General features: G+C 43.6%; 1 protein-coding gene across 2 annotated transcripts in view; it reads right to left on the reverse strand.

Annotated features, from left to right (window-relative positions):
• ARHGAP26 (Rho GTPase activating protein 26) overlaps positions 1 to 24,954 on the reverse strand; it is a 479,016-nt gene that overhangs the window by 192,411 nt on the left and 261,651 nt on the right. For both annotated transcript variants that reach the window (XM_082835995.1, XM_082835996.1), the window contains exons 13-14: positions 10,531 to 10,596; positions 5,947 to 6,021 (exon numbers count right to left, since the gene is read on the reverse strand). In XM_082835995.1, coding sequence (XP_082692121.1) covers positions 5,947 to 6,021; positions 10,531 to 10,596 — 141 coding nt within the window. The remainder of the gene's footprint in view (positions 1 to 5,946; positions 6,022 to 10,530; positions 10,597 to 24,954) is intronic.

The following is a 24,954-nucleotide window of genomic DNA, read 5'->3' on the forward strand; positions in this document are numbered from 1 at the left end:
TCCTTCACTGGACCCCAACATGTATAAGAGAATGACTGTATGGTGATATTTAAAGTAGTGGAAAGGGAGAAATTTTCTCCTTACATGGTTATTTGTCAATCAGATAAGTATTTGAGGAAAAGGAGAGTTAGTTTCCTTTTTGCATGAATATATTCCAGATGGATTTTAAGGAAAATAAAAAGGTTTTGTAGTCCTGAAACGGATAAGGTCTTTTAGGGCATAATCCATATACGAAAAAGACTGACTTCATAAAAGATTTGAATTCATGAAAAGTTTAAATATTCATAAGACAAAACAAAAACAAAAGTACCATAAATAAAGTTCAAGATGATAATCTGAAAAAAAATATTGGTAACATAGCCTCCATACCTAAAACGGTTTTAAATTCAAAAGATGAATACATCAATAGAAAAATAGGGAGAGAACACAAACAGGCAATTCATGAAAGAATAAAAACCGGCAAGAAACATAGGAAAAATGGTCAGCTTCCACCAGAATTATTTTTAAAAAATACTTACAATTTAAATGCAAAAAAGTAATAGAGTTTGGCAAGGATGTGTGTGGTAAAGGACACTTACCTCAGACTTTGCTGACAGCAAATTTGGGAATATCAATTAAAGGCCTTGAAAACATGTACATACCTTGACCCAGCAATTCAACATCTTAAAATAAACCCTAAGGAAATAATTAAATATGCATATAAAAATTAAAAATAGGGACTTCCCTAGTGGCACAGTGGTTAAGAATCTACCTGCCAATGCAGGGGACATGGGTTCAAGCCCTGGTCTGGGAAGATCCCACATGCCACGGAGCAACTAAGCCATGCACCACAATTACTGAGCCCGCACGCCACAACTACTGAAGCCCACGCGCCTAGAGCCCGTGCTCTGCAATAAGAGAAGCCACCGCAAAAAGAAGCTCGCGCACTGCAACAAAGAGTAGCCCCTGCATGGCAACGAAGACCCAACACAGCCAAAAATAAATATAAATAAATTTATTAAAAAAATTAAAAATAACAACAGCTAACATTTAGTGACTAACATGTGGAGGCTCTGGACTCAGCAACCCACATGCGTCTTTTCGTTTAATCCTCCCATTATTACATAGGCAGAGGCTATTACTACAGATAATGAGATAGAAGACTAGACGGGCTTAAATAATTTGTGTAAAGTCAAATGGACAAGCAGTTTAATTATAACTTGCTTAACTCCAAAATGTACACTCTAAACCTCTGCTATCCTGTCCCATGGGGATGTTCACCTGAGTGCTTTCTAGAATGATGAAGAACTGAAGTCAGTCTATGGATCTGGGAATAGGGGGCTGACCTACACAATACATGACCCAAGAAAGTCGCACTTTAGAGGAACCTGAGTAACATAAAATAGACACTGTATTGTTATGTGAAAGAAGACTGCTAAAAGCATTATATATGCACAGTGTGATTCCAATTTGTATTTTTTATGTTATATGATAGAATATTATATTTAAAAGGTGACAGTCATATGATGAAATGGTCAGTAAAGACTGTCTCTGGTCTGCCCGACTTTTATTTTTCTTCTTTCTACTTTTCCTATTTCTCCAAATTTGCTACTACGACCACTCATAACTTTTAATCAGAAAAAGGTATTTAAAAATCTATACATGGGACTTCCCTGGTGGCACAGTGGTTAAGAATCTGCCTGCCAATACAGGGGACATGGGTTCGAGCCCTGGTCCAGGAAGATCCCATATGCCGCGGAGCAACTAAGCCCGCGCACCACAACTACTGAGCCTGCGCTCTAGAGCCCACGAGCCACAACTACTGAGCCCATGTGCCACAACTACTGAAGTCCGCGTGCCTAGAGCCTGTGCTCCGCAACAAGAGAAGCCACCGCAAAGCAGAGAGGCTCCCACTTGCCATAACTAGAAAAAGCCCACACAGCAACGAAGACCCAAAGTAGCCAAAAATAAATTAATTAATTTTTTAAAAATCTCTTACAAAAAACTATACAGGGAGAGACAGACATGTACTGAACATGCATAGACAGAGCTGTCTGTATTTTTTTTTTTTTTTTTTTTGCGGTACGCGGGCCTCTCACTGTTTTGGCCTTTCCCGTTGTGGAGCACAGGCTCCGGACGCACAGGCTCAGCGGCCATGGCTCACGGGCCCAGCCGCTCCGCGGCATGTGGGATCTTCCCAGACCGGGGCACGAACCCGTGTCCCCTGCATCGGCAGGCGGACTCTCAACCACTGCGCCACCAGGGAAGCCCTGTCTGTATTTTTTAAATGTTGAGCTAAACTTTAGAAAGATTTATCTTTACTTAACATACCGGGGGAGAAAAAGTAAACAAACAAACAGTACACACATGGAAGCCACGCTATTTCTAGGAATCTACAAGTCTTCCTCCTCTTCACTCTTCAAAGACTAATGACCTCTGTTGCCAGGAGGAAGGGATGAGGGGCAGCACTTGGTATGACACTAGCAGGAAGCCACACCGCATATGCTATGAGAAATTCTGGCAAGCTTTCTTAAGGAATCCTAATCAGCAAAATACGATGTTCTCATAGTCTGGCTCTTCTATTCTTCCTCCTACCTACAGTCCCCCAATGTATCAAGCGTACACAAAGCCAACTCCAAGTGATCAAAGGAAACCTCTGGTTTTACTTAATTCTAACTCATATTTTCAGTAATAAAAATGCACTATTCCATTTCTGGGAGACTGACCAATAATCCAAATCTTAGTACCTGGTACATAATAGGGCATCCAGTGAATATAGAACCCAGAATAGGGAATGAATGGTTCACACTCAACCCAGCCATGTCAGGGAGAGGCTTTGGAGTATAGGAGCCATATTTTTTTACACTCTTGGCTAACCCAGTATAGGAAAGTACCAAGAACTGATGAAGATGAGAGCATGTTCACAAAGGGGAAGGGAGACAGGGCTCTGCCTTCAGGTCTGGAGTTTCTCTGGCCTAATGGGTGATCCCTCAATTCCAAGATCTCATGTTTAACTTAATTGATCCCTCAATTCCAAGATCTCATGTTTAACTATCTCATGTTTAACTTAATTGATAGTAAGAATCCCAGATACCATTCTCAACACTTCTGATTAGATCTTGCACTGTGGTCATCTCTCAACTCTGGTTGAACCTCAGTTTGGGATCCAGTCTATCTGTAATGTCCTCCTGGCAGAGACAGCTGGCCTTGTGACTTTTCAGCTGCTGGTTTTTATTTCTCATGACATTTCTGAGATGTTCATGATTATTTTGTCTGTCCCTAGGAAAACTGAGGAAGAGAACAGGACAAATATCTTGTTCAAAGGTCACTAAGGGAAGTGATAAAAACAAGATCTTTTCATACCACTCTTTGCTTAGCACAAATGAGCTAAGATGGTTCTTTTTTAAATTAGCAAACCCGTCTAAAATGTCGTATTTCTTTTCATTAGTGTCACCTTACATAATCATCTGCTGCCTCTGAAATCTCTCTGCCCCTTCGACTCCCCTGTATCTAGTTGGTTACAAAGTCCCACTGATTCTCTTTCTCCAGTCATTTTGAGCCTGTCCTTTTTTCCTGACCTCAGAGCAGCTATCTGGCTCAGCCATTGATCAGGTATGCTCTGCCTAATCTATACCAACTGTCTTCTTCCTCCATGATTCCATGATCAGGTGTGTGCTCCACAGTGCTGCCAGCATTATCCTCCCAAAACTAGCATCTGATAGAGTTACACCTATGTTGGACATACTTTTTTTAAAAAATCACCCAGTAGCATTATTTCAGAAAAGCACTCCTCTATCATTCTATTAATAGTCCTGCTCAGTCCCCAGGGTTCTATGGACTAACCCCTCACACACCCTATTTGCCCCCCACCCACCAACCTCCTAGAGGTGGCATGGGATCACCAGAGACAGGCACAGGATCCAGGCCATCGGGATCAATCTTCTGTACATCATGTGACTGGCCTGAGACTGTGAAATGAATCATGTGAATGGCCCCCATATGGACCAGTCAAAGTCCACCCTGGGACCTTCTGTCGAAACCATCAAGAAAGACACGCTTCTTTCAGTGATACAAGCTTCAAGGACCACTGAGGCTGGATTATCTGGGATCTTCCAACAGAGAATACAGTCAATATGAAGACAAGTAGAGCTTACAAATAATGAGAAGCCAGAAGAAAGGAGTGGGAAAGCCTCCAACAAATGTGGAGTCACCAGACCCTGCCATGCTTCTGCCATCTTGGACTCACCAATAATGTGAACAAATAATTGACTATTCTGAATTGTCTTCTTGACACTTTTGTGTAAAAAGAGTACTAACACATACAACTCCACTACTTTGAAATTTTAATAGCATCTTACTTCCTACAGAGGAAAAAAACCCCAAACTCCTTAGCACAATATTCAAGTTCCTCAACCAAAGGGGCCATTTCAGCTTTGCAGCTTTCACTCTCCTGTTGCAGCCTCAAGTACTTTCAAATATTAAAATACTACTACTACTACTAGTGAAATCAGTACTCTTGGTTCATGACATGTCCTGAATCTGAATTATTCTTCTGTTCTCTCCTTCACTACTCCGTCTTCTAGATCCAGCTCCCACTGGGTGCCAACATCGTATTTTACGTTACAGTTTTCACATACATGCATAACTCCCCCTACCTGGATACTCTGCAAACAAAGAATGACTCTTTCTAAAGTTTCATCTCTAGCACCTGACAATCTGCTTCAGCGAGCAGACACTCCACAAATGTTTGCAGCTCTGATTGGAAATGAAAGACTGAGGACTGACACCTGTTAGACTGTTCATTCTTTCTTACATTAGAACTTTTCAAAAATTAACCATATCACTGTACAACGCAGCAACAGCACTCTTGGGCATTTATCCCACAGAAACAAATTAATCTTCATACAAAAACCTGTACACAGTGTTTACAGCGGCATTATTCACCCCCAGACTAGAAATAACCCAGCTGTCCTTCATAGGGTGAATGGCTAAACAAACTGATCTCACTGCAACTACCATACATGAGACTTTTGCTTACAAGAGGCAAGTAGCTCTCTCGAAAAGAGACAGCTTTTCTGATCAACATGAGAGATGAGATTTCTATACATATGAAAATTATTTTCAGAAACTGGGATAGCAAAAAAAAAAAAAAAATGACAAATACTAACAAAGAGCAGTGTCCCTGCCCAAAACACTGAGCGGGGACCCTGAGCGACAGTCTATCTCTAACACTGCATGGCTAGGCTTCCATGGGGATGAGTAACAGCCACGGACCTGTGAAATCTGATCTGTTTGCCATTTAGATCCACGTGACTCACCGAGGCTGCCTGCATTCATATCTAAAAATACAGGAAATGTGCAGCCTAGGCAAATTTGGCTCATTGGCTCATGGGTTTTTGATTCGAATGCTGCACATTTAGAGACAGTGGTTTTATATTTATACCAGCCAGCTGCAAAGGAGCTTCTGCTGCTCAAATGACAGAGACTAGGTGGAAATCTAGAAGCAAAGAGGATCAGAAGACTTATCTGCTTCTACACATTTTATCTGGGAGTCATGGGATGACACCTCCTCAGTCACTAGGAACATGAGATCTGAGGTCCTCTGCAGGCTAGAAGGATTGAGCTTCCTCGGGCAATGGGTGTGCCCCATGAAGTGCCGATCTCCAAAGAGGACAGAGGGAGTCATGAGCTATTAAAGACAGAGTAGGGTGTGGCGGTCACATGAGTGGTGGAGCGCTACTTGGACTGGTGGTAACCAGGTCCACAGAGAGGGTGTGGAGCCTTGGACTGGCCATTTTTTGTTTTGTCCAATTCCATTCAATGTCTCTTCCAGTAATGCCCATGGCCATGACCGCTGGTGAGTGGGTCAGTTGGTTTCTGGGATTTACCTCTTGGACACCCAGATTCCTTCTCAAGAGGCTCCCCCTTCAACCGTTGGGAACTGCCTGGCAGAGCCACTGCACTCACCCATCAGGATACTCAGCAGCTTCTGCACTCTGGAATTGACCCCCACGATTCGGTAGAGCCCTTGCTCATTGATCCCTGAGAAGAGAAACAGTGATGATTTAATTAGAGGCATGTCAGAACACAAGTCAGGCCAACCCAGCCAAATGCACCTTTTTTCATTTTCTCGGGCCTTCTAAAAGCTGCTCTAATTAAAGTCCCCTGTCACTCAGCTCTGCTCTTAGCGAAGGAGTGGGATTTGGTACAACTGTCTAGGATTGCATGGATGTGCTGCACACTTCAGCCCTCGTATTAGTTCAGTCATCAGAGGGGCAGGAAACCTCCCTCTTCTCTTGCCAAGGCAGCATCTGAAGAGTTTTGAAAGATGCTAAATATATACTTTTAAACATATCATATTTAACCAGTTTTTTAATTTAAAAAGACAAAAATGAAATGATAAAAAAAATTTTCATACTACAGAAAAGGATGAACACTTTACAAATTACTTTCACATAGAGAAGGCAAATATTGAGGTGCTGGGGCATTTTTAATTTTTGACAATATTAGCCAAAACTGAGAAATTAGAAAATCCATTCATTTGTGGTGCAAATACTCTTCATAAAGAAAAAAGAGGGGCTTCCCTCATGGCGCAGTGGTTGAGAGTCCGCCTGCCGATGCAGGGGACACGGGTTCGTGCCCCGGTCCGGGAAGATCCCACGTGCCGCGGAGCGGCTGGGCGCATGAGCCATGGCCGCTGGGCCTGCGCATCCGGAGCCTGTGCTCCGCAACAGGAGAGGCCACAACAGTGAGAGGCCCGCTTACCACAAAAAGAAAAAAGAAAAAAGTGGGTCAGCTTTCTTAAACCCAAGAAAACATTCAAATAGGCTGAAAGGGGTTCACCTTCAAACACCCAAACAAAGAACCAAAACTAACCGGCCTCAGTACTTTGTTCATTTAACTGCAAGGATTAGATCATCACTGTATCATTTACATTCAGACCAAGTGATATGAAATGACTTTTCTCCTGCTGGTCCTAAGCCCATCATATCTGACACCTCTCAACTAACTGGTCTCTTGCTGCCTCTTATTCCCCTGATGTCCATTCTCCACCCAGTACCCAAAATGAGCTTCTCAAAGTATCAATCAGTTCAAACCATCTCTTTTCTTAAAAATCTTCCAATGGCCTCCCATTGCATCTGGATCACAATCAAAACTTACCACGGCCTGGAAGGCCCTACATGGTTGACCACAGGCCCACCTCCGACTGCTTTATCAACCACCTTCATGCTGCTCCAGCATGAAGCAGCCTTCCTGTTACTCCAATATACAAAGCTCATGCCTCCAAACCTCAGCCTCTGAACAAGATTCCCTCTACCTGTAACACGCTTCTCCCAGATCTTTTCATCATTCAGGTCTCAGCTTACATGCAACCTCTTCAATAGAAAGCATCCCAATGACCAACACTATTGGCCACTGCCTTACCCAGTTGTCTTTTCTTTATAGTAGTTAAGAGTATCTGAAATCATCTTTCTTATTTGGTTTCTTGTTTGTCTTCCCCCACAACTACCATGTAAACTTTAAGTACAGTGATTCTGTCTTCTTCACCGTTATATCCCCAGCACCTAGATCAGTCTACAATACAGGACAGAATGAATAAAACGTTCGTCAGTTTGGGGTCAAAACAAAATTTCCTGGAATAAACTTGGGAAAAGGCTGATTCTGCAGTGTCTTCAACGAGACCTCTACAAAAGTGGAACTGATAAACAAAAGGAAGTGGTCTGGAATGAGAGGATTTTTACAGCTCAAATGGATTGTAAAAGCATGTACATCAGGACTTTCCTGGTGGTCCAGTGGTAAAGAATCTGCCTTCCAATGCAGGGGACATGGGTTCGATCCCTGGTAGGGGAACTAAGATTCTGCATGTGGCGGGGCAACTAAGCCCTCGCGCTACAACTACTGAGCTCATGCACCTCAACAAGGGAGTCCACGTGCCACAAACTACAGAGCCCATGCACCCTGGAGACTGGGCACCACAACTAGAGAGAGAACCCACATGCCACAACTAGAGAGAAGCCCACGCGCTGCAACTAGAGAGAAACCTGCGTGCTGCAACCAAGACCCGACGCAGCTGGAAAAAAAAAAAAAAAAAAAAAAAGCATGTACATCATCCTGCCTGCTTCACTGGCTAGGAGACCCCGGGTCTCCTAAGGGATGGGCCCCAAGTTACTGAGTAGCAGAACCATTATTCATTCATGGGGTGGCTTGAAGGGCTTATCCTTTCTGAAACATCTCTACTTCTTTTGTCCTTGTGCTTTCCTGGAGCTTGACACACTCCCAGCTCCTGCTGAATGATTAATGGACCTCAGAGAGTACGGGAAGTCTGTTCACCTCTGGTCACCACCAATATGTGTGTACATACACGTACTGCAGTAGGGAGACAACCCACTTCCTTCCAAGCATTTATGCAAAAATGGCATTTAACACACACCGTCCTCGAGTCCTCTTTGTGCTAAATGAAAACTTCTCTAGCTGTTAAAATACATCATGTTCATCCTCATTTTAGAGGGGGAGGGGATGAGGAGGCAGAGGCTAAGAGACCAGACCAAGTGGTGACCCTCTTCTTCCTCTACTGCTTATTGCACATATTTTCTGGTTTTATATCAGAAAAAGTCATCCTCCTGAGCTATGCGTTTGCATTTATCACACAGATTCTGTGAAGGATTTTAAATGATTAGGTGGCCCTCTTGGTTTTGGCGGCTGAAAACTGAGAGACTAAGCGGTCAGCCCACCTCCAGCATGTACGTGAACTTCATCGTAGAGGGGAGGGGACTTCTGTTTTGAACTCATTTTTAGCTCCATTTTTATGCCTTTACCTTTGTTAAGCCTGTACCTCTGATTTCTCATTCTTTTCTTTTAAAATGATGAGCAAAAATCAACTGGCTGTTGAAAAATTACCTTAGTAATACACACTTAAAAAAATGTAGAAACTGCAGTTATGGAGAATAGACAAATCCATGGAAGATAGTGAAAACCAGCAGAGACACCCACTGACAACCTGTGCAGGTATGATCTCTCCCCTCCCCACTAGCCCCAGAACCCGTTCAGAGTGGGCAGGCTGGTTCGTAACTTGCATTTTTCACTTGATATATAATAATGAAAATCTTGGATTTCAATAAATGTATTTCCACTGCATTTTTAGTGATTCAGTGTTTCACTGCATGCATGGAGCACACTGTTGATGTAACCAATTTTTGAGACATTTGGCCAGTTTCTGATTTTTTTACCTTAACACCATAGTATAAACATCTTTGTGGCTCAAGTTGGCCCATGACCTTATTTCCTCAAGATCAGTTCCCAGAAATCTCGCCTACTACTTTACATTCTCTGCCTATATTTTACATATCTTTGCAAGCTACCTTAACTCTTCATTGAAGGAAGGTATAACAGAAATAAGGAAACATCTATAAGAATGTTAGCACACATTAAAATAATTACCTTGGAAAGAATACTTTTTGACTAGATACCTAGAAATAGAACTTATAAGGGTATTTTTTTTTCTTCCCCTCTATTCAGTGCTTCATAGCCTTTATAAACATGCCTATATTTCTGAACTGGCATATTTCTGTTTTAAAAGACAGAACTTCCTCAAACAAATAAAAAGGGCTGGAGGGTTGAGAGGCTGTAGAATAAATAAGATTCCCATCTTTGACAATGGTTCAAATCAAATCCAGTGGAAAGACAGTGATCAGCTTTTCTCTGCATACAACAGACAGTGCGTTCAAAGCTCGAAAGTGCCGGAACTGAGGAATCCCCTCTGCAGCGATCTTTGCAGAGGGGATGGAGATCACGGGGATGAGCCAGCTTCCCTGACCTCAAAGCGCTGTTCCTATGGACCCAGGAAAGGTCAGTGTTTGACAGGCAGGGCCTGACCACAGCACCATGGCAGGAAAACAGGGGCCTGACCCCTTCTCCCTACCCAGATAGTGCCCAGGGCAGGGCTCCTAACCTGGGGTCTACAGACCCCAAGTGGCCCACTAGAGAATTCAGGGTGTCTATCAACTTCCATAGGAAAACAACCACACCTTTATTTCCACTAATCTATAAGTGAAATTAAACATTTCCTTCCACTGCAATATAAGCAACAAATCACAGCATTAGCAGTACCTGCAACTTGGTCAGAAACCATAGATATTTTCCGAACACGTTACAGTTGTTACAGATACCCTGAACTATCACTATTTCTGAATTATGCTAGTTATCAGACCCACCACTGTAACTGAAAGTGTTAGCAAAGAAACACATATATTATTATATCACAACCATGGTTTTAGTATTTTAACTGAATTTCAGTAACTGGATTCCTTATGATCCTATGTATTTGATATGCATGCATTTAAAACCATCTTCTGATCAGCCGAAGAGGCTGACAACTAAATCAGTTGAGAGCCTCTGCACTTCAGAGCAACAGGCCTTGTGGAAACACACCGCCAATGGCATTTGGAGAGTTAATGAGTCACTTGAAATCGGGAAACAGCAGGTAGCAGGTCTGCCACCTCACCAGATGTGTAACCTTCACTGAGAATAATGCCATCTGTTCAACTACTTTACCTCTGGTTTCCACAGCGTGGATGCATTTCCTGATGATGCTGAAGCCAATGCTGTCCAACTGTGCAGCTGAAAGAGGAAGAAAGGGGCAGTCAAGTTGCTAGCCGTGCACACCAACCCCGGAACAGTGCTTGACCAACCCAGAATGACTCAGTCCCATGGTGCGGCCATGTAGCCTTTTCATTTTTTCCACTGGAAGTACAGGAATGATTCAAAATGTAAAACTGCCGGCATTCATGAGGAGCTTACCATATGCCAGGTACAGTGCTAAGTACCATTTTGCACATACTATCTCATTTAATTTTCATGGTAACTCTCTGCAAGGTTATCCTCTATTTACAGCTGACGAAACTGCAGCACAGTGATGAGCACTTTACTGAAGGAATAACTAAGCAAACTTTAACTTGTTTTGTTATTATCAGGAGCTGTAGGACTAACTGCTTGTTGGTCTCCTTCAAAAAGCATAAAGTAAATGCTCAATAAATGTCAGGTAAGTGCTCCACAGAGCTCACCTTGTTTAATCCTAGCAAGTCCTCTAGGTTGAGTCCCAAATTACACATGAAGAAACTGAGATTTGGCAAAGCTAAATATCTTGACCAAAGTTGCAGAGTTAATATGTGGGAGACTCGTTCCAGAGCCTGTACAACCTTAACTGCCTTAAAAGTGACTGAAAAATAAAATAAAAGTAAACATTAAAATAAAAAGTGACTCTGAGTTAAAGAGAGGAATAAAATTCTGCTCAGATGACTAGAAAAAAGGAAAAGTGACCAGGAGGAAAATTAAAATAGCCAAGGACAAAGAAGCTATCTAAGGAAAAAGCAATAAGGCAGAAGAGCCATCCTCTGTGTGGTAAATCAGCAGGCGGTGACAGGTTCTCCATCTGCTCCAAAACCCCCTAATGTCACTCAGAAAATAAATGGCAAATAGCAGCAACTTTTTCCACGGCACAGAACCAACTGCCCACCTGGCAACAGGGCTGGAAACCCACCAAAATTCATCCCCATGCTTTGGTTACCCAATGATTAGACGTGGGTGGTAATCTTTAAGAATGGGTTCATCTTTGACCTCCTTAGGACATCAGGACAAGACATTCTACAAACCAGTGTTCCGAGTGGAAAAGGGGATGGCAGAAAGGAAGAAGGTGAGTATTTATAAACATTTGTCATCATCCCAGGGCAAGAAATAAACTTGTAAAATATGAGAACTGAGCTGAACTTGAACTCAGCTTGGATCTAATCCAAATGGAATCTCTCCAATTCTTAATATATACGGGTGAATGTAGGTCCAATGAAGAAAATAATCCTTTAAAAAAAATCACTGAAAATTCCCCAAATCAAATTAAAAAGGAATTCTAATTTCCCCAAACCTCTCTTCCCAAAGAGAATCAGCTCTTGCTCTTACATGTGTACTTATCACTTGGTGGTACTTATTAATAAATATACTTGGCCTCTAGGATGGTAAGTAAAGTACCAGACAGGGAGGAAAACAATGTTCTTCTTCCTGGAGACCACCTGCTATACAAACCATTGTTCTTATACCCTTAAAGCTATAAGGAGCCTACTAACTCAATCCCTTGCTTCTTCTAGTATGAACCAAGTGTTTACTCTGCAAATCGGGTTGTATCAAGCTTTCTGACTCAGATCGAGATCACTCTTCCAAATGAAATTCAACTCATACCATAGACTTTTCCCAAATTTTATAACAAACTGTAATACACAGCCTAAAAATCTGTTGGAATCTAGGCAAGATTTTTTTAAAATAACGACCTTATTGAGATATAATTCACGTATTGTAAGGGTCACTCATTTAAAGCTTACAATTCATTCATTTCTAGTATATTTACAAATATATAGATCACCACTCTCTACATAACATTTTCATCATCCCCCATGAAAAACCTCATACATGTTAGCAGTAACTCCCTATTTCCCCCACTCCCTCAGCTCCTAGAAACCACAAATCTACCTTCTGTCTCTGTAGACTCGCCTACTCTGGACATTTCATATAAATGCAACCATATGATACACTGTCTTTTGTATCTAGTTTCTTTCACTTAGTATAATGTTTTCCAGATTCCTCTATGTTGTAGCATTAATACACTTCATTCCTTTTTATGACTAAATAATATTCCATTGTCTGGATATACCCCATTCCATTTACCCATTCATCAGCTGTTGGTTTCTGCTTTTTGCCTATTATGAATAATGCTACTAGAAACACCCACATACAAATCTTTGTGTGGACGTATATTTTCATTTCTCTTCAGTATGTACCCAGGAGTGGAAGTGCTAGGTTATATGGTAACTCTATGCTTAACTTTTTGAGGAAATGCCAAACCACCTTCTAAAGCACTGGACCATTTTACATTCCCACCAGCAACATATGAAGGTTCCAATTTCTCCACATCCTTGCCAGCATCTGTTATTGTCTTTTTTATTACTGCCGTTCTGGTGCATGTGAAATGGCACCTCATTGTGGTTTTGACTTGCATTTCCCTAATGACTAATGATGTTGGGCACCTTTTCACGTGTAGGGGAGAATTTTCATTCCTTTATACAACAGTCAGAACAGAGCCTACTGGCAAGTATTTGTTAGAGGGAAAGTTACTTTCTGTACTTAAGGAGGTTTCCCAAATGTCCATAATGTGATTCAATAGTCAGTTGAAGCCTTTTGGTTCTTCTTTTGAGATGTGCTTAAGAGGATCCTTGCATAGGAATGATAGTCAAAGAAGTTTGGGAGATGAAGAACTGCAGTTGTGGACAGTGCTCTGGGGAGCTGCTGAGACAGATTCCAAATTTGGAAATTTTAAGAGTAGGTTTGTGAACATGGTCTTGTTCTAGGCATTGATGAACTTCTGTTCTGGACAAAGAGTATTTTGCTTCCTTACCCTGTGAACATGGGTAAAAGTTTTGAAAAACTGGAAATAACCTGGCAGCTGACAGTGATGACCCCAGTGGCCAGAAGATACGTGCTCATAAAGCCACCAGCCCAACTAGCAGAAGAAATACGGACAAAGCTAGATATAACCCTGTAGAGACAAATCAGTCCTTGACCTTTTCTCATGGAACTGTGGGAAGCTGGATTCTTTTCTAGGTAAGTAACTGCTAATGGAAGAGAACACAATGGAACCTCCCAAGTATATCCGGAAAAAAACTAAATTCCACTAACCTACATTAACTACAATTATTTATTTTGGAAAATGGCAAAGCAATCCCCCACGCTCCCCCCACAAATCTCTGAATAAATGTTCCTTCTTTGGTTTTCCCAACATTAGAAGTTCTCCATTTTGTTTTATACCAGCAAACCCCTTTTCTTGAAATAAATCTTACACAGATGCTACACATAAAGGCCTTCCACATTACACATGTAACAGTATTTATTAGTATATATTAGTTGTCTAAGTCCAAATACATATAACAAATTCACATACTGCAAAGTCAAATGCTAAGAGCGCAAGGTAACTCTCTATTAGCCTCTGATGTGTTCAAGTCGCGTACTGATAATTATTGCAGTTTTATAAACAAAACTGTGTTAAGAAATGGAATTCATATCAAACAACAGTTCCCAATAAGGAACTCATGAAATACAGTTTACCTATCATTATTCCAAATCTCTGAACTGGAACTGGTATAAATTATTACACTGCCTTCTGCACTAGCACTTCCCTGTATCTCTCTGTCTCTGGTACCTCTCCACCACACACACACACACGCACACGCACACGCACACACGCACACGCACGTACACAGGTTTGACTGCTACTCTCATCAACCTGAGTTTCCTGCTGATGTTATGATTAGGTTACTAACGATGAACAACTGCTTTCTTATTTATCATGTACCGAGTACCACTGATGTGATAGGGACTACAGTGCATCCGTACCCAGATCATTAGTCCTGATCTCTGTCCAGCAGGTACATAATCTAAGTTAATTGAGATCTCCTACTTGGAAAATCCAGTTTCCACTAAAAGGTTTAGAACACCACCACCACCAAGCAGAGTTTGCTAATGACAGAAAAAGTCTGAGCAGCCCGCCAGATGGAAGCGGCTGTCCTTAATCCCTTCAAGCAGGTGATTCAGCTCTTTTACTGAGCCCAGGCTCAGAAAAGGTCAGGGATTTATTTGCAATTGCTGTATCCTTATAATCTCCAGAAATAATCTCTCATCAAATATCTACTTGCATTATTCCCTTAATTTGACTGCTGATGAATTGTTGCAGGGCCGGTGGCTCCCAGGCCTGACACCCACCGTCTGGCAGTTAAGGCTTGGACCAGCTTACCTTCCTGACTCGCCCTCGAGTTCACCTCTGCCCAGGTTTACGCACAGGGCAGGCCAAACAGTTGTCGTATAATGAATGTTCACAGAGCTCGCACCAAACACCCAGGCTAACCCACCAAGTTAGAAAAGGGTCATCCTCTTAACTGTCATGTCAACTTTTGAAGCATTATTTGTCTGCTTTTAGAGAAAGGAAAGGGCCAGGGTCACACAAACCTATTTTCTCAAAGCTCTCTGGAGAACAGGAGGACATGAGACAGGTGGTTTGACTCTCAGCCAACCTGGAGAATATTAGGGCTGAAGTGGGAGGAGGATGCCTGGCCGACCTTTGGGGCTTATGTTTATGATGCCCAGGGTACGCACTCAGACAGGAAGGAGGCAGGTTAAATTCAGGAACTGACTGTTTTACTGCAATGGGCTTAAAACAACAACATACTGTAAGGTTCAGTCAAATTGTTTAAAAGAAGGAGGCTGGTGGGCCAGGTACACACAGGATTTTAGCATAACCTTCAATGCCCTGTTCTGTAGCTTCTAGTACCTCACACTACCTCATCTGACACTGCCTGGCCTTTAAAAAACAAAACAAAACAAACAAACAAAAAACCCCAAAAGAGGTATATAGGTGATGGTAGAGGGTGAGAACTCCAATGAAATCATGAGCCTCACCCTCAGCACTCCCCTTCTTTCTCACCCCCCATATCCAAATGATCACCTCAATTTTATCTAGTTCTCTCTGCCTTCACCACACCCACCCTGGTCCTGGACCAGGTCCTGGTTATCTGCTACCAGGATGGTTGCAAGGCCCTCCTAACTGGTCTCTTCACACCTCCTCTGGCTCCCTCCAAGCTGCCCTCCACCCCGCAGCACCCATGACCTTGACAAAACCAGACCACATCACCTCTCTGCTTAAACACTCAGTGACACCCCACTGCTCTTGGGACGATAACCCCAGCCCTTAACATGGCCCACACAGCCCTGCATGGTCTGGCCCCAGCCTCATCTCAGTCCCTCCCCTATGTCTCAGCATCCCAACCACACTGGCTTCCTCTCCGAGTATCCAACTGACCACGCTTTCTCCTCAGCCTTTGCACAAACTGTGGATTTCACCTGGGAGCCCCTTGGCCCAAATAACTCAGAATTCTCAGGGCTCCCCCATCAAGTATCATCTCCTCAAAAAAGCCTCTCTGACCCCTCCACCTAGATTAATGCCTCCATCATGCACTTGGATATAATGCCATCAACCTCTCCTTCAGAGTATGCAGCACAATTACAGGTTTACCTTTATTAGTATAATGCTGGGAATTCCCTGGCAGTCCAGTAGTTAGAACTCTGCGCTTTCACTGCCAAGTGCCCAGGTTCAATCCCTGGTTGGGGAACTAAGATCCCACAAGCTGCATGGTATGGCATGAATGAATGAATGAATGGTATGATCCTGCAAAAAATGTCTGTCTACCAAACTAGATATGCGTTCATAAAGGCAATGGTCCATGTATAACTTTACTTATTTATTTTATTCACTACTATATCTCTGTCTTTCACTGTCCCCTATAGTGCTAGAAATGAAGTGGAAGCCTGTAACTTTTCATTTGGTGTAATTTTTCATTTTGGATGCAAGGATAGGTAAATTGGTGACTGAATGGCAGGAAGAGTTGCTGAGGGGCAGTGTCTTAGAGTCAAAATTACCTTTCAAACTTCAACTGATGTACACCCTATGAAAGTAGAGGAGTTAAGTAAGCTTCTGGTCCTCAGCTAGTCCATCTTTTGTGAGGATATAGAGGTTAAATAAAGAAATGAATGGCTTAATCTAACCGCTTCCTTCCTTCCTGTATCAGTACAAAGAGGTATTACCACCAAGCAGTACAGCCCCAAGAATCAGTCCTAGAGAAGGGAAAAACGAAAGCTGTTCAAGCCAAGACATGGAACAGAAGAGATAAAACCAAGTTTAGGTTTCCTGGACACTTTGAGAAACCTTTTGCTTGCCCACTGAGGCATCACTATCACTGTGCTGCATGTGGTATGAAACTAGGCTGGCTACTTCTTTTCACGTCATACTAACTGAGCCATCTAAACAGTCAGACAGGCCTGAGCATGGAGAAAGCTCTAGAAGACAAGAGCATTCCCCCCTAGAATTTGGTGCTACCCACTCTTCAGGTCCAGGAGCCCCTCTGCTAAAAATTACTGACCTGCTGTCGCCTATCTCCAAATCCTTAGTATTCACAACACCCAGAAACTAGGCAACAAGTGGCCAAATCACCAATTCTGAATAGAAGGGACCTTTCCATATCATAGGTTGACTGATGGACATATAGTCTGAAAAAATGATGCTTTGGGATATGCCCAAAGTTACCCCATATGTGTATCCCAGAAATGCTAACAGACCTCAGACCTCTCCTCAAAAGGAGAGGAGCTGACCTACCTGAATTAGGCTCAGCATGAATCAGATGGAATTACCACTTTGCTAAAGCTGGTATTTGACAAGTTTTTCCTAGTCTGGAAAACTTCCCTAGGAAATTTATTCAACTTTCCTTTGATCAAAAAACCACCTTTCGAGTGTTTTTTATGGGAGAAATGGAATTTGCTAGAAAGAAAAACAAGAGAACTGAGATGTAAAGGAAGTCACTGCTGCGCTTTTAATGTGGATGGATACAGGAGGTTGTCTGGAGTTGCTGAGAGCGGCCCACCATTTTATGGACAGTTCCCGGGGCATGCTCTCACCACAGAAATTTACTTAATTTCCGTACGTGATTTGCTCTGTGATTTGCTCTTTAAAGCTCGGCCTGCCTCGCTCATTCTGAATTTAATCCATTTCAGCATCATTAAAAGCCATGAAGAAAAACACCCACATTGAATTCTCCCATCTGGAGAAGAGATTTCCAATTGGCTCACACACTCAGAGGGGCTCACACCCTTTCTCCTCAGCATGTGAAGCCCCAGAGTTGCCAGGTCTCCCTGGCTGTGGCCCCTGGAAAACCATCTTCATGAAGCTTCCAGTGGGCCCAGGAAAGGTGTGAGTTCTCTACTTTGGCAGTTACCCAGAGCCAGTTTTTAATCCCAGATCAGCTCCCCAATCCTGTGTCCCATCCCATTCCACTGCCAACTGCCCCCCAGCGAGGTACTCAGGGAATACGAATGAACTTTAATATTAACTGAAGTCACACAGACAGAAGTGGTATGTACTGGAAAAAGAACAATGAGCTCTAAAGCCAGACAGACCTGGCTTAGAATCCGGCCTCTGCCACCTCTGGCTGGATATGATCTTAGGCGAGAAGCTTCACCTTCCTTACCTGTGTGGTTGGGATAACTCACCTAGGTGTTGCAAAGGTCAAATGAAATGCACAGCAACTGAGACTTACTTGATATTCAAAAATGGTCATTAACAGTACTACAATATTAGGATGTAGTAACTACAGTACATCATAATATTTGAATCAAACTTTCCAGTTGATGAAAACTCTTCATACCCAAGTTCATGTTAACCTTACAATAATCCCATGGGGTACCTATTATTACTATTCTTACTAATAACTTCTTGCTGTGTTTCCACATAAATTAAGTATGATGAAGGACAATACATTACCGTTTATGGAATAAGTTAATAAATTATAGCTTACTTGATTTTTCCAGTATATCTGTTAAGTTTTTATGATGAGAAAAGCCAGGCTCATGATGTTAAAGTGGTACCAACAATGATGATGGCAGTAGTAACACTTACTGAGCACACAGCGTTGCTCTGGGCGAAGCACTTAATTGCATCGTATCATCACCATCACCATCCCTATTTTGTAGCAGGAAACCTTGGCTCAAACAAGGCTAAGGAACTTCTACGTGATTATGGCGTTAGTGAGTGGTGGAACCAGGATACTAACTTGGGCTGACTCCAGGGCTCATCCTCTTCTACTCCCTGCTCTTCCACTGAAGTTCACATAATTAGTCAGAAAAGGACTGGGGCTGGGGTCACATTTTCTGGATTCTGCCCTTTCTACTCCAGTAGCAGTTCCCAAATCTAGCAGACCACAGACTCAGGGGCATGCTTGTTGCAATGCAGATTCTGGGTGCCCTCCCAGAGGCTATGCTTCAGTAGGTGTGAGAATCACACGAGATAACACTGTACTGCACACCAAGCAATTAAAACTATTATCAGTAAAGACAGATACAAACGCTTACTGACTATTAATTAATGGGTAAGATCTATTCCACAGTCCCCATCTGATAATAAGGATTCACCAGTGCTATGTACCTCAAAATGTAATGTTGGCTTGTGCCATTGGGGTATATGAAATGATTCTAAGTAGTTCACAAATAAATATTTGCGATAGTTATACACTTATTTTAATAAGCATTATAAATTTATTGGTTTATCACACAAAGCATGATATGTTTTTTAAATAAATGTAGTCTAAAAAGAGTGAATTGATTTTAAAAAATAGTAAGTAAATAATATTACAGGTGGCATATGTATATGTTAAAAAAATAATGAAGGTGACAAACAACACATTTGGGAACTACTGTCCTAACTTGTACCACACACCACCTTCAACTTAGCTGAAAGGACAAGACGGGAGGGTACCACATCCTACCAGCAAGCTGTCCTATTTCAATAGTCATCCTTGATTCCTTGCTGTCTTTCACACCCCACATCCAATCTGTTAGCCAGTCCCATCAGTAATAACTTACACCTAGAATCCAACTACTTCTCACCATGTCCATTGCTAATACCTTGGTCCCAGCCACCATCATCTTCTGCCTGGACTGCTCCAATGGCCTCTCAACTGTTTCTCCTTTTGCCCCCTACAGTTTATTCTCTGCCGGCAGGCAGAATCATCTTTTAAAAATATACATTGGCTCATGTCACTCGCCTGATCACAACTCTCCAGGGACTTCTCATGACACTTACACCACAATCCTATCTCCTGACCACAGCCTCACATAGTCCAGCCTACCCGACCACTCTCCCTCTGGCCTCTGCCTTTCTAGTCACAAGGGTCCTTCCTGATACTCCTTGAACACTGCTAGTTCATCCCCTCCGCCGCGGGGGCCTTTGTACGTGCTGGTTCCTCTGCCAGCTCCTGACAGGCCACCCTCCCTCTGTTTGTTCAGGTTTCTCCTCAAATGTCACCTCTTGGGGGAGGCCTCCTCTGCTCCTGGTATCTAAAATAGCCACCTTTCAGGGGAGGGAATGGACTGGGAGTTTGGGATGAGTAGATACAAACTATTACATATGGAATGAATGAACAACAAGGTCCTATTGTGTAGCACAGGGAACGATGCTCAATATCCTGGGATAAACCATAATGGAAAAGATTAAAAAAAGAATGTGTGTGTGTGTGTGTGTGTATATATATATATATATATATATATATAAAAAACTGAGCCACTCTGCTGTACAGCAGAAATTAACACAACATTGTAAATCAAGTATACTTCAATTAAAAATAAATTTAAAATAAAATAAAATAGCCACCCTTCCCTTGTTACTCTCTATTCCTTTGCTCTTACTTCATGGCCCTTCTCTCCGCCTGGAAGCCTCCCTCTGTTTGCTTGCTTACTGTTTGCTGTCTGCTTCTCTCAACAAGGCAGATAAAGTCCCTGCCTGACAGCTTTACTGTAGCTTCAATACACATTTCCTGAATGAAGCAACAAATACAACCCACATTTTCACCAGCAGAGACACCAGAAATCAATAGGTAAAGAAGTCCTCACACTCTAGGAACATCAGTGGGGAGCCGCTGGCTGAACACTGGTACCTTCTAGAGTTCAGGGGCTCTGCAGGGGGAAGCACAAGACCAACAGGACTGACAGGGATCTCATTCATCCCCCGGCCTCTATGCATGAATGCCACCAATCAGAATTTTCTTCCCTAGCTAACCATGTACACAGGAACCTATCTTCTTTTTCATGGTTTCTGGGGACACACATAAAGAAAAAATAAGCTGAGAGGGACTGAGACTAAAGCAAGTAAAATAGGGAGCAGGAGGAGAGATGAAATCCCTGCCTGGCCTGGAATAAACCTGCCAGCTTCAGCCTGAGTCAACGGAGGCTCGAAGACAGCTGTAAATTGTTCCAGTTCTCAGCCAGACACAGGCAGCCAAAGTGGCTGCGTCCGGGCTCTTGCACAGTACAGGCTGAGGCCTGCAGATCAGCTTGGAGGGGTGGGGTAGGGAGGACTGTTTCCTTGTGGGCTTTTACATCTGCAATCTCCTAGTCCCCCTTAAAATTCCTAATCAGGATAGCAGCGAAGGAGCACAGCTTCACACAAGCCTGGGTAATGCGAACCATCTTAATCAGGACCATTTGTCGCCTACCTGGGACTCTGGACATCTGAGAATGAATTACAGTCCAGTGGCCTCAATTCCTTTCTGCCTGGGTGGCTGTGCACTGATTTCTCAACCAATAGAGATCACCGCCAGCTTTCCAAAGGTGGAAGTGTTTCAAGTGGAAAACCAATTGCCTCTGTCCAGCTAGATCCCTTTCCGGCCTCTACCTAACCGTCCTCCCATCTTATCTGCCCTAGGAACAGTTTAGCTATTTTTTGATCACAACAAACTCTGAGGCAATAAAAGGCAGGGAAAGAGATCCATTCAGAATCTGAGGCCTAAGAACTGCACCTGGAGTCACCATGAAGTTGTATGACATGGGCATACATCACCTCTCTGACCCTTTTCCTCATCTCGAAGATCAGGCATGGTAGAAATCAAATAAAGCAATGTCTGTGAAGGCACTCTGAGGAACTCTCAAAGAAACTGTCCAGTGTCGGGCTTTCATAAAAATAGCCTCTGGTTTCGGATAACGATGATGTTATTGATAATAACAGCAGAGGGCAACATTTAATGACTGCTTAGAATACCAGGCACCACTGATTTAAGAATTTCCATTCTAATCCCATTGGATCCTCTCAACAAACCAATGATGTAGGGGTAAAAGTATCCTCATTTTACAGATAAAGAAACCGAGGCCTAGAGAAATTAATTTCCCAAGGCCACACACTCAGCAGGCCACGAGGCTGGGATTCCAACGCATGCGTGTAATAATACTCTAGAGCCAAGGTTCCCAACCATTACTCACTGTTCCCCCATGCCCCTCTGCTGTGGGCAACAGTACTTGATAGCCTCCACTAAATCCTACATGTTGAATGGGAGTTGCACACTCTGAACACTGATTAGGGTCGGAAGGAATGATCTTGAGTAACCACAAGTTTGCACTTAGGATGAAGCCTCAGTTTTCTCATCTGAAAATGGGGTCAATACTACCATCTGTCTCATAGGGTTCTTACAAAGATCAAATAATATAATGTAGGTCAGACACTGAGCACATTGCCCCCTACAGAGTATGTGCTAACGATAATGTTTACCATTAATGATATCATTAATCAAGAGCCTGCGCTTGGTGGCAGTGGGGAAAATCTTTCAGTCTCTGTCTCAACAGCCCTTACACTGGGCTTTAAGAGTTAAAGATGCCACCAGGGACCTGCTCACTGTTGCTTGGCTGAAGCCCAAACTGGGATGCCAAGGGGCAGCTGGCACCTGCCAGGCGGCAGCCTGCTGTCTGTCCAGAGCCCACACCACTGAGCGGAAGGGGATGTGAGGCCACAGCAAGGTCACACACTGGCTGCATTTGTCAGTCTAAAGTTGGCTGAGGAGAGGATGGATTTGTGAAGTGTCCTCTAGGACAAGCAGAAAGGCTCCGGACTGTCCAGGTAAGTCTGAGGAGCACCACAGCCAGCCATGTCCTTGGGGGATGGGGTGTCACCCAACAAAAGGGCCGGGAACCCAAAGAATAGTATCTCTGAGACAACAACCCGTTCCTTCTCCTTCCTCTCTTGCTAGACCCCAGGACACTCAAGCTGAGGTGTTGCCACGCCACAAGGGCCACAGCAACCAGCTGTGCCACGCACACAACTCATAAGGAAAAGCAGGGTGCAGGGGGTCAGCACTTGGGGAGATAGAATGAGGCCATCTCCCCTGACTGTGGCTCAGGAGACGAAAGTGGTGGTGAAGGAAACCTGCCATGGAGGGGAAAGGAGAAAGAAGGGCCGAGAGGGGCTGGGGGCAGTGGGAAGGGAACACAGGCCAGGGAAGGAGTGAGCACCTGTCTTCTATCAGCCTGGCCTGGCAGGCGCGGAAAAAAACCTGGAGGGGAAGGTGCCCTCAGCTGACTGCCTCACGGGCCAGCGCACAGGAGGCCAGGCTGCCATGCCCACTAATGCCGTCTATCTTTCCCAGGTTTAAGAGGGGAAATGTTCTATTTATAAGGCATCGACCAGTGGAGACCTGGCAGCCGCTGGATGGCTCTGATCCCATAGGGATCCTGGTTACCCATGGCTGCCTTCCCCGGCCTCTCAACTGTGGGTGTTCTCACAGCAAAAGACTGAAGGCAACTGGAAGCAAAAGGCAAAAGAAAAGCCTCTTTCCTGCCCTTCGTTGCTTTCATGAGACTGCTGGACTTTTAGCGATGGCTGAAGGCTTTAGAACATTTTAAAAAGAGTGACCCATGTGATCCCGTCGAGCCTTCCCATGTGAGCTTCAAGACTCAATCTCTTTTTCTGTTTTACAGATCAAGGGAAGCTGAGGCAGAGAGATGAAGGGAATGCAGACACCACAGGCAGGGCAATGGGCAAGCAGAGCAAAGGTAATGATGCCCTTCCCATCTCCTCCCCCAGTGCTCAATCTTGTCCTCATGAAAAAAGAAAAGCCTTGACCCAGCACCATCAGAGAGTCTGACCTGAATAACGGCCGAAAGAACGAGCATGTGTAACAGAAACAACATATAAAGCAGCTTTGGTTGTGTTGTCAAAGGCCCATGGGAGAGTAGTGTGTCATGTTACAGTCCTGTACCTGGGAAGCTCGAGTCACTGAAACATGTGACTCTGGCTCTCCCAGCATCATGCGTGACATGTGAGGAGCAACAGATGGATCTCAAGAGGAGGCTCACTAAGAAGGAACACGGGATGGCCCCTCAAAGAGCCAGGTGGGTTAGGTATTGGAGACTGATGATGAAACTCCTTCCAGCCCCAAGGGGTTGGCCACACAAGGACAGATGGCATGGCAGAGCAAAGATCTCATGCACATCAAGAATAGTGGGGGAAATGATGCTGGCAATTAGGCAGGCTCTGGTTTGAACATCAGCTCTACCACTTCTCAACTCTGGTACCTTGACTTCTTTAAGCTTGTTTGCTCACTTGCAACTCACCTGTGAAAAGCGTTTCTGCAAACGGTACCCATCCATGTACCACACTCAAGCTCCCTGCCACAACCTCATGCTGTCTTGAATAGACTAATATTTAAAAACCTATGTTTGTATTACGCTAACGGTTAACAAACTTATAGCCCATGGGCCAACTTCACCACTGCCTGTTTTGTAAACAGAGCCACCCCCTTCGTTTCCATACTGTCTACGGCTGCATTCACATCACCATAGCAGAGTTAAACAGTACCGCAAATCTGAAAATCTGGCCCTTTCCTGAAAAAGCCCACCCCTGGCGCTAAGTGGTAACATTTAGAAAACTGGGGTGGAGGGCGGGGGTATGTTTACTTGTGTCCCTCGCCACCAATACACATTAAATAAATATATAAATTTAAATGGCAACTGAAAATGTTTGTCCAGTCCTATCCAAAATGATCTTGGGTATCACCAGCAGTGCACGCACCCCACTTTGAAAAATGCAGTCGTGAGGATTCAGTGAATTAACGTAAGGCATCAAGCCCGAATCAGCACGGGTGTTGGCTGCTGCCCTTCGTTCTCCTCCCCTGCTCCCCTCAGAAGCAGTTCAGCCAATCCAGTGTGCTCTTTCCTCCTCATATGGGAGAGGCATGACCAGATAACAATAAGGATAACAACAACAGTAATTAGGCACTTATTCACTAATAGGCCAGATAATGTGCTGAGCTGTTATCCTCAGAGCAAGGCTATGAGGTAGGGGTTGTGATTTATCCCCATTTACAGATGATGAAACAGAAGCTTAGAGAGGCCCAGCACTGACCTGCAGCTCCATGGCCAGTGGGCCCGCATGATAATCTGCACCATTCAAACAGTACCCTTCACGGAAACAAAAGCTCTCCCAGTCCACCCAGCAGGACCTTCCCACAGGAAATAACCTGAAATATGCACAAAGACTGATGCACAAGGATGCCCAGCCTGATGGCATTGGTAAAAGAA

The sequence above is a fragment of the Leucopleurus acutus genome, assembly GCF_964270905.1.
Source record: "Leucopleurus acutus genome assembly, chromosome: 3".
Taxonomy (NCBI): Eukaryota; Metazoa; Chordata; class Mammalia; order Artiodactyla; family Delphinidae; genus Leucopleurus; species Leucopleurus acutus.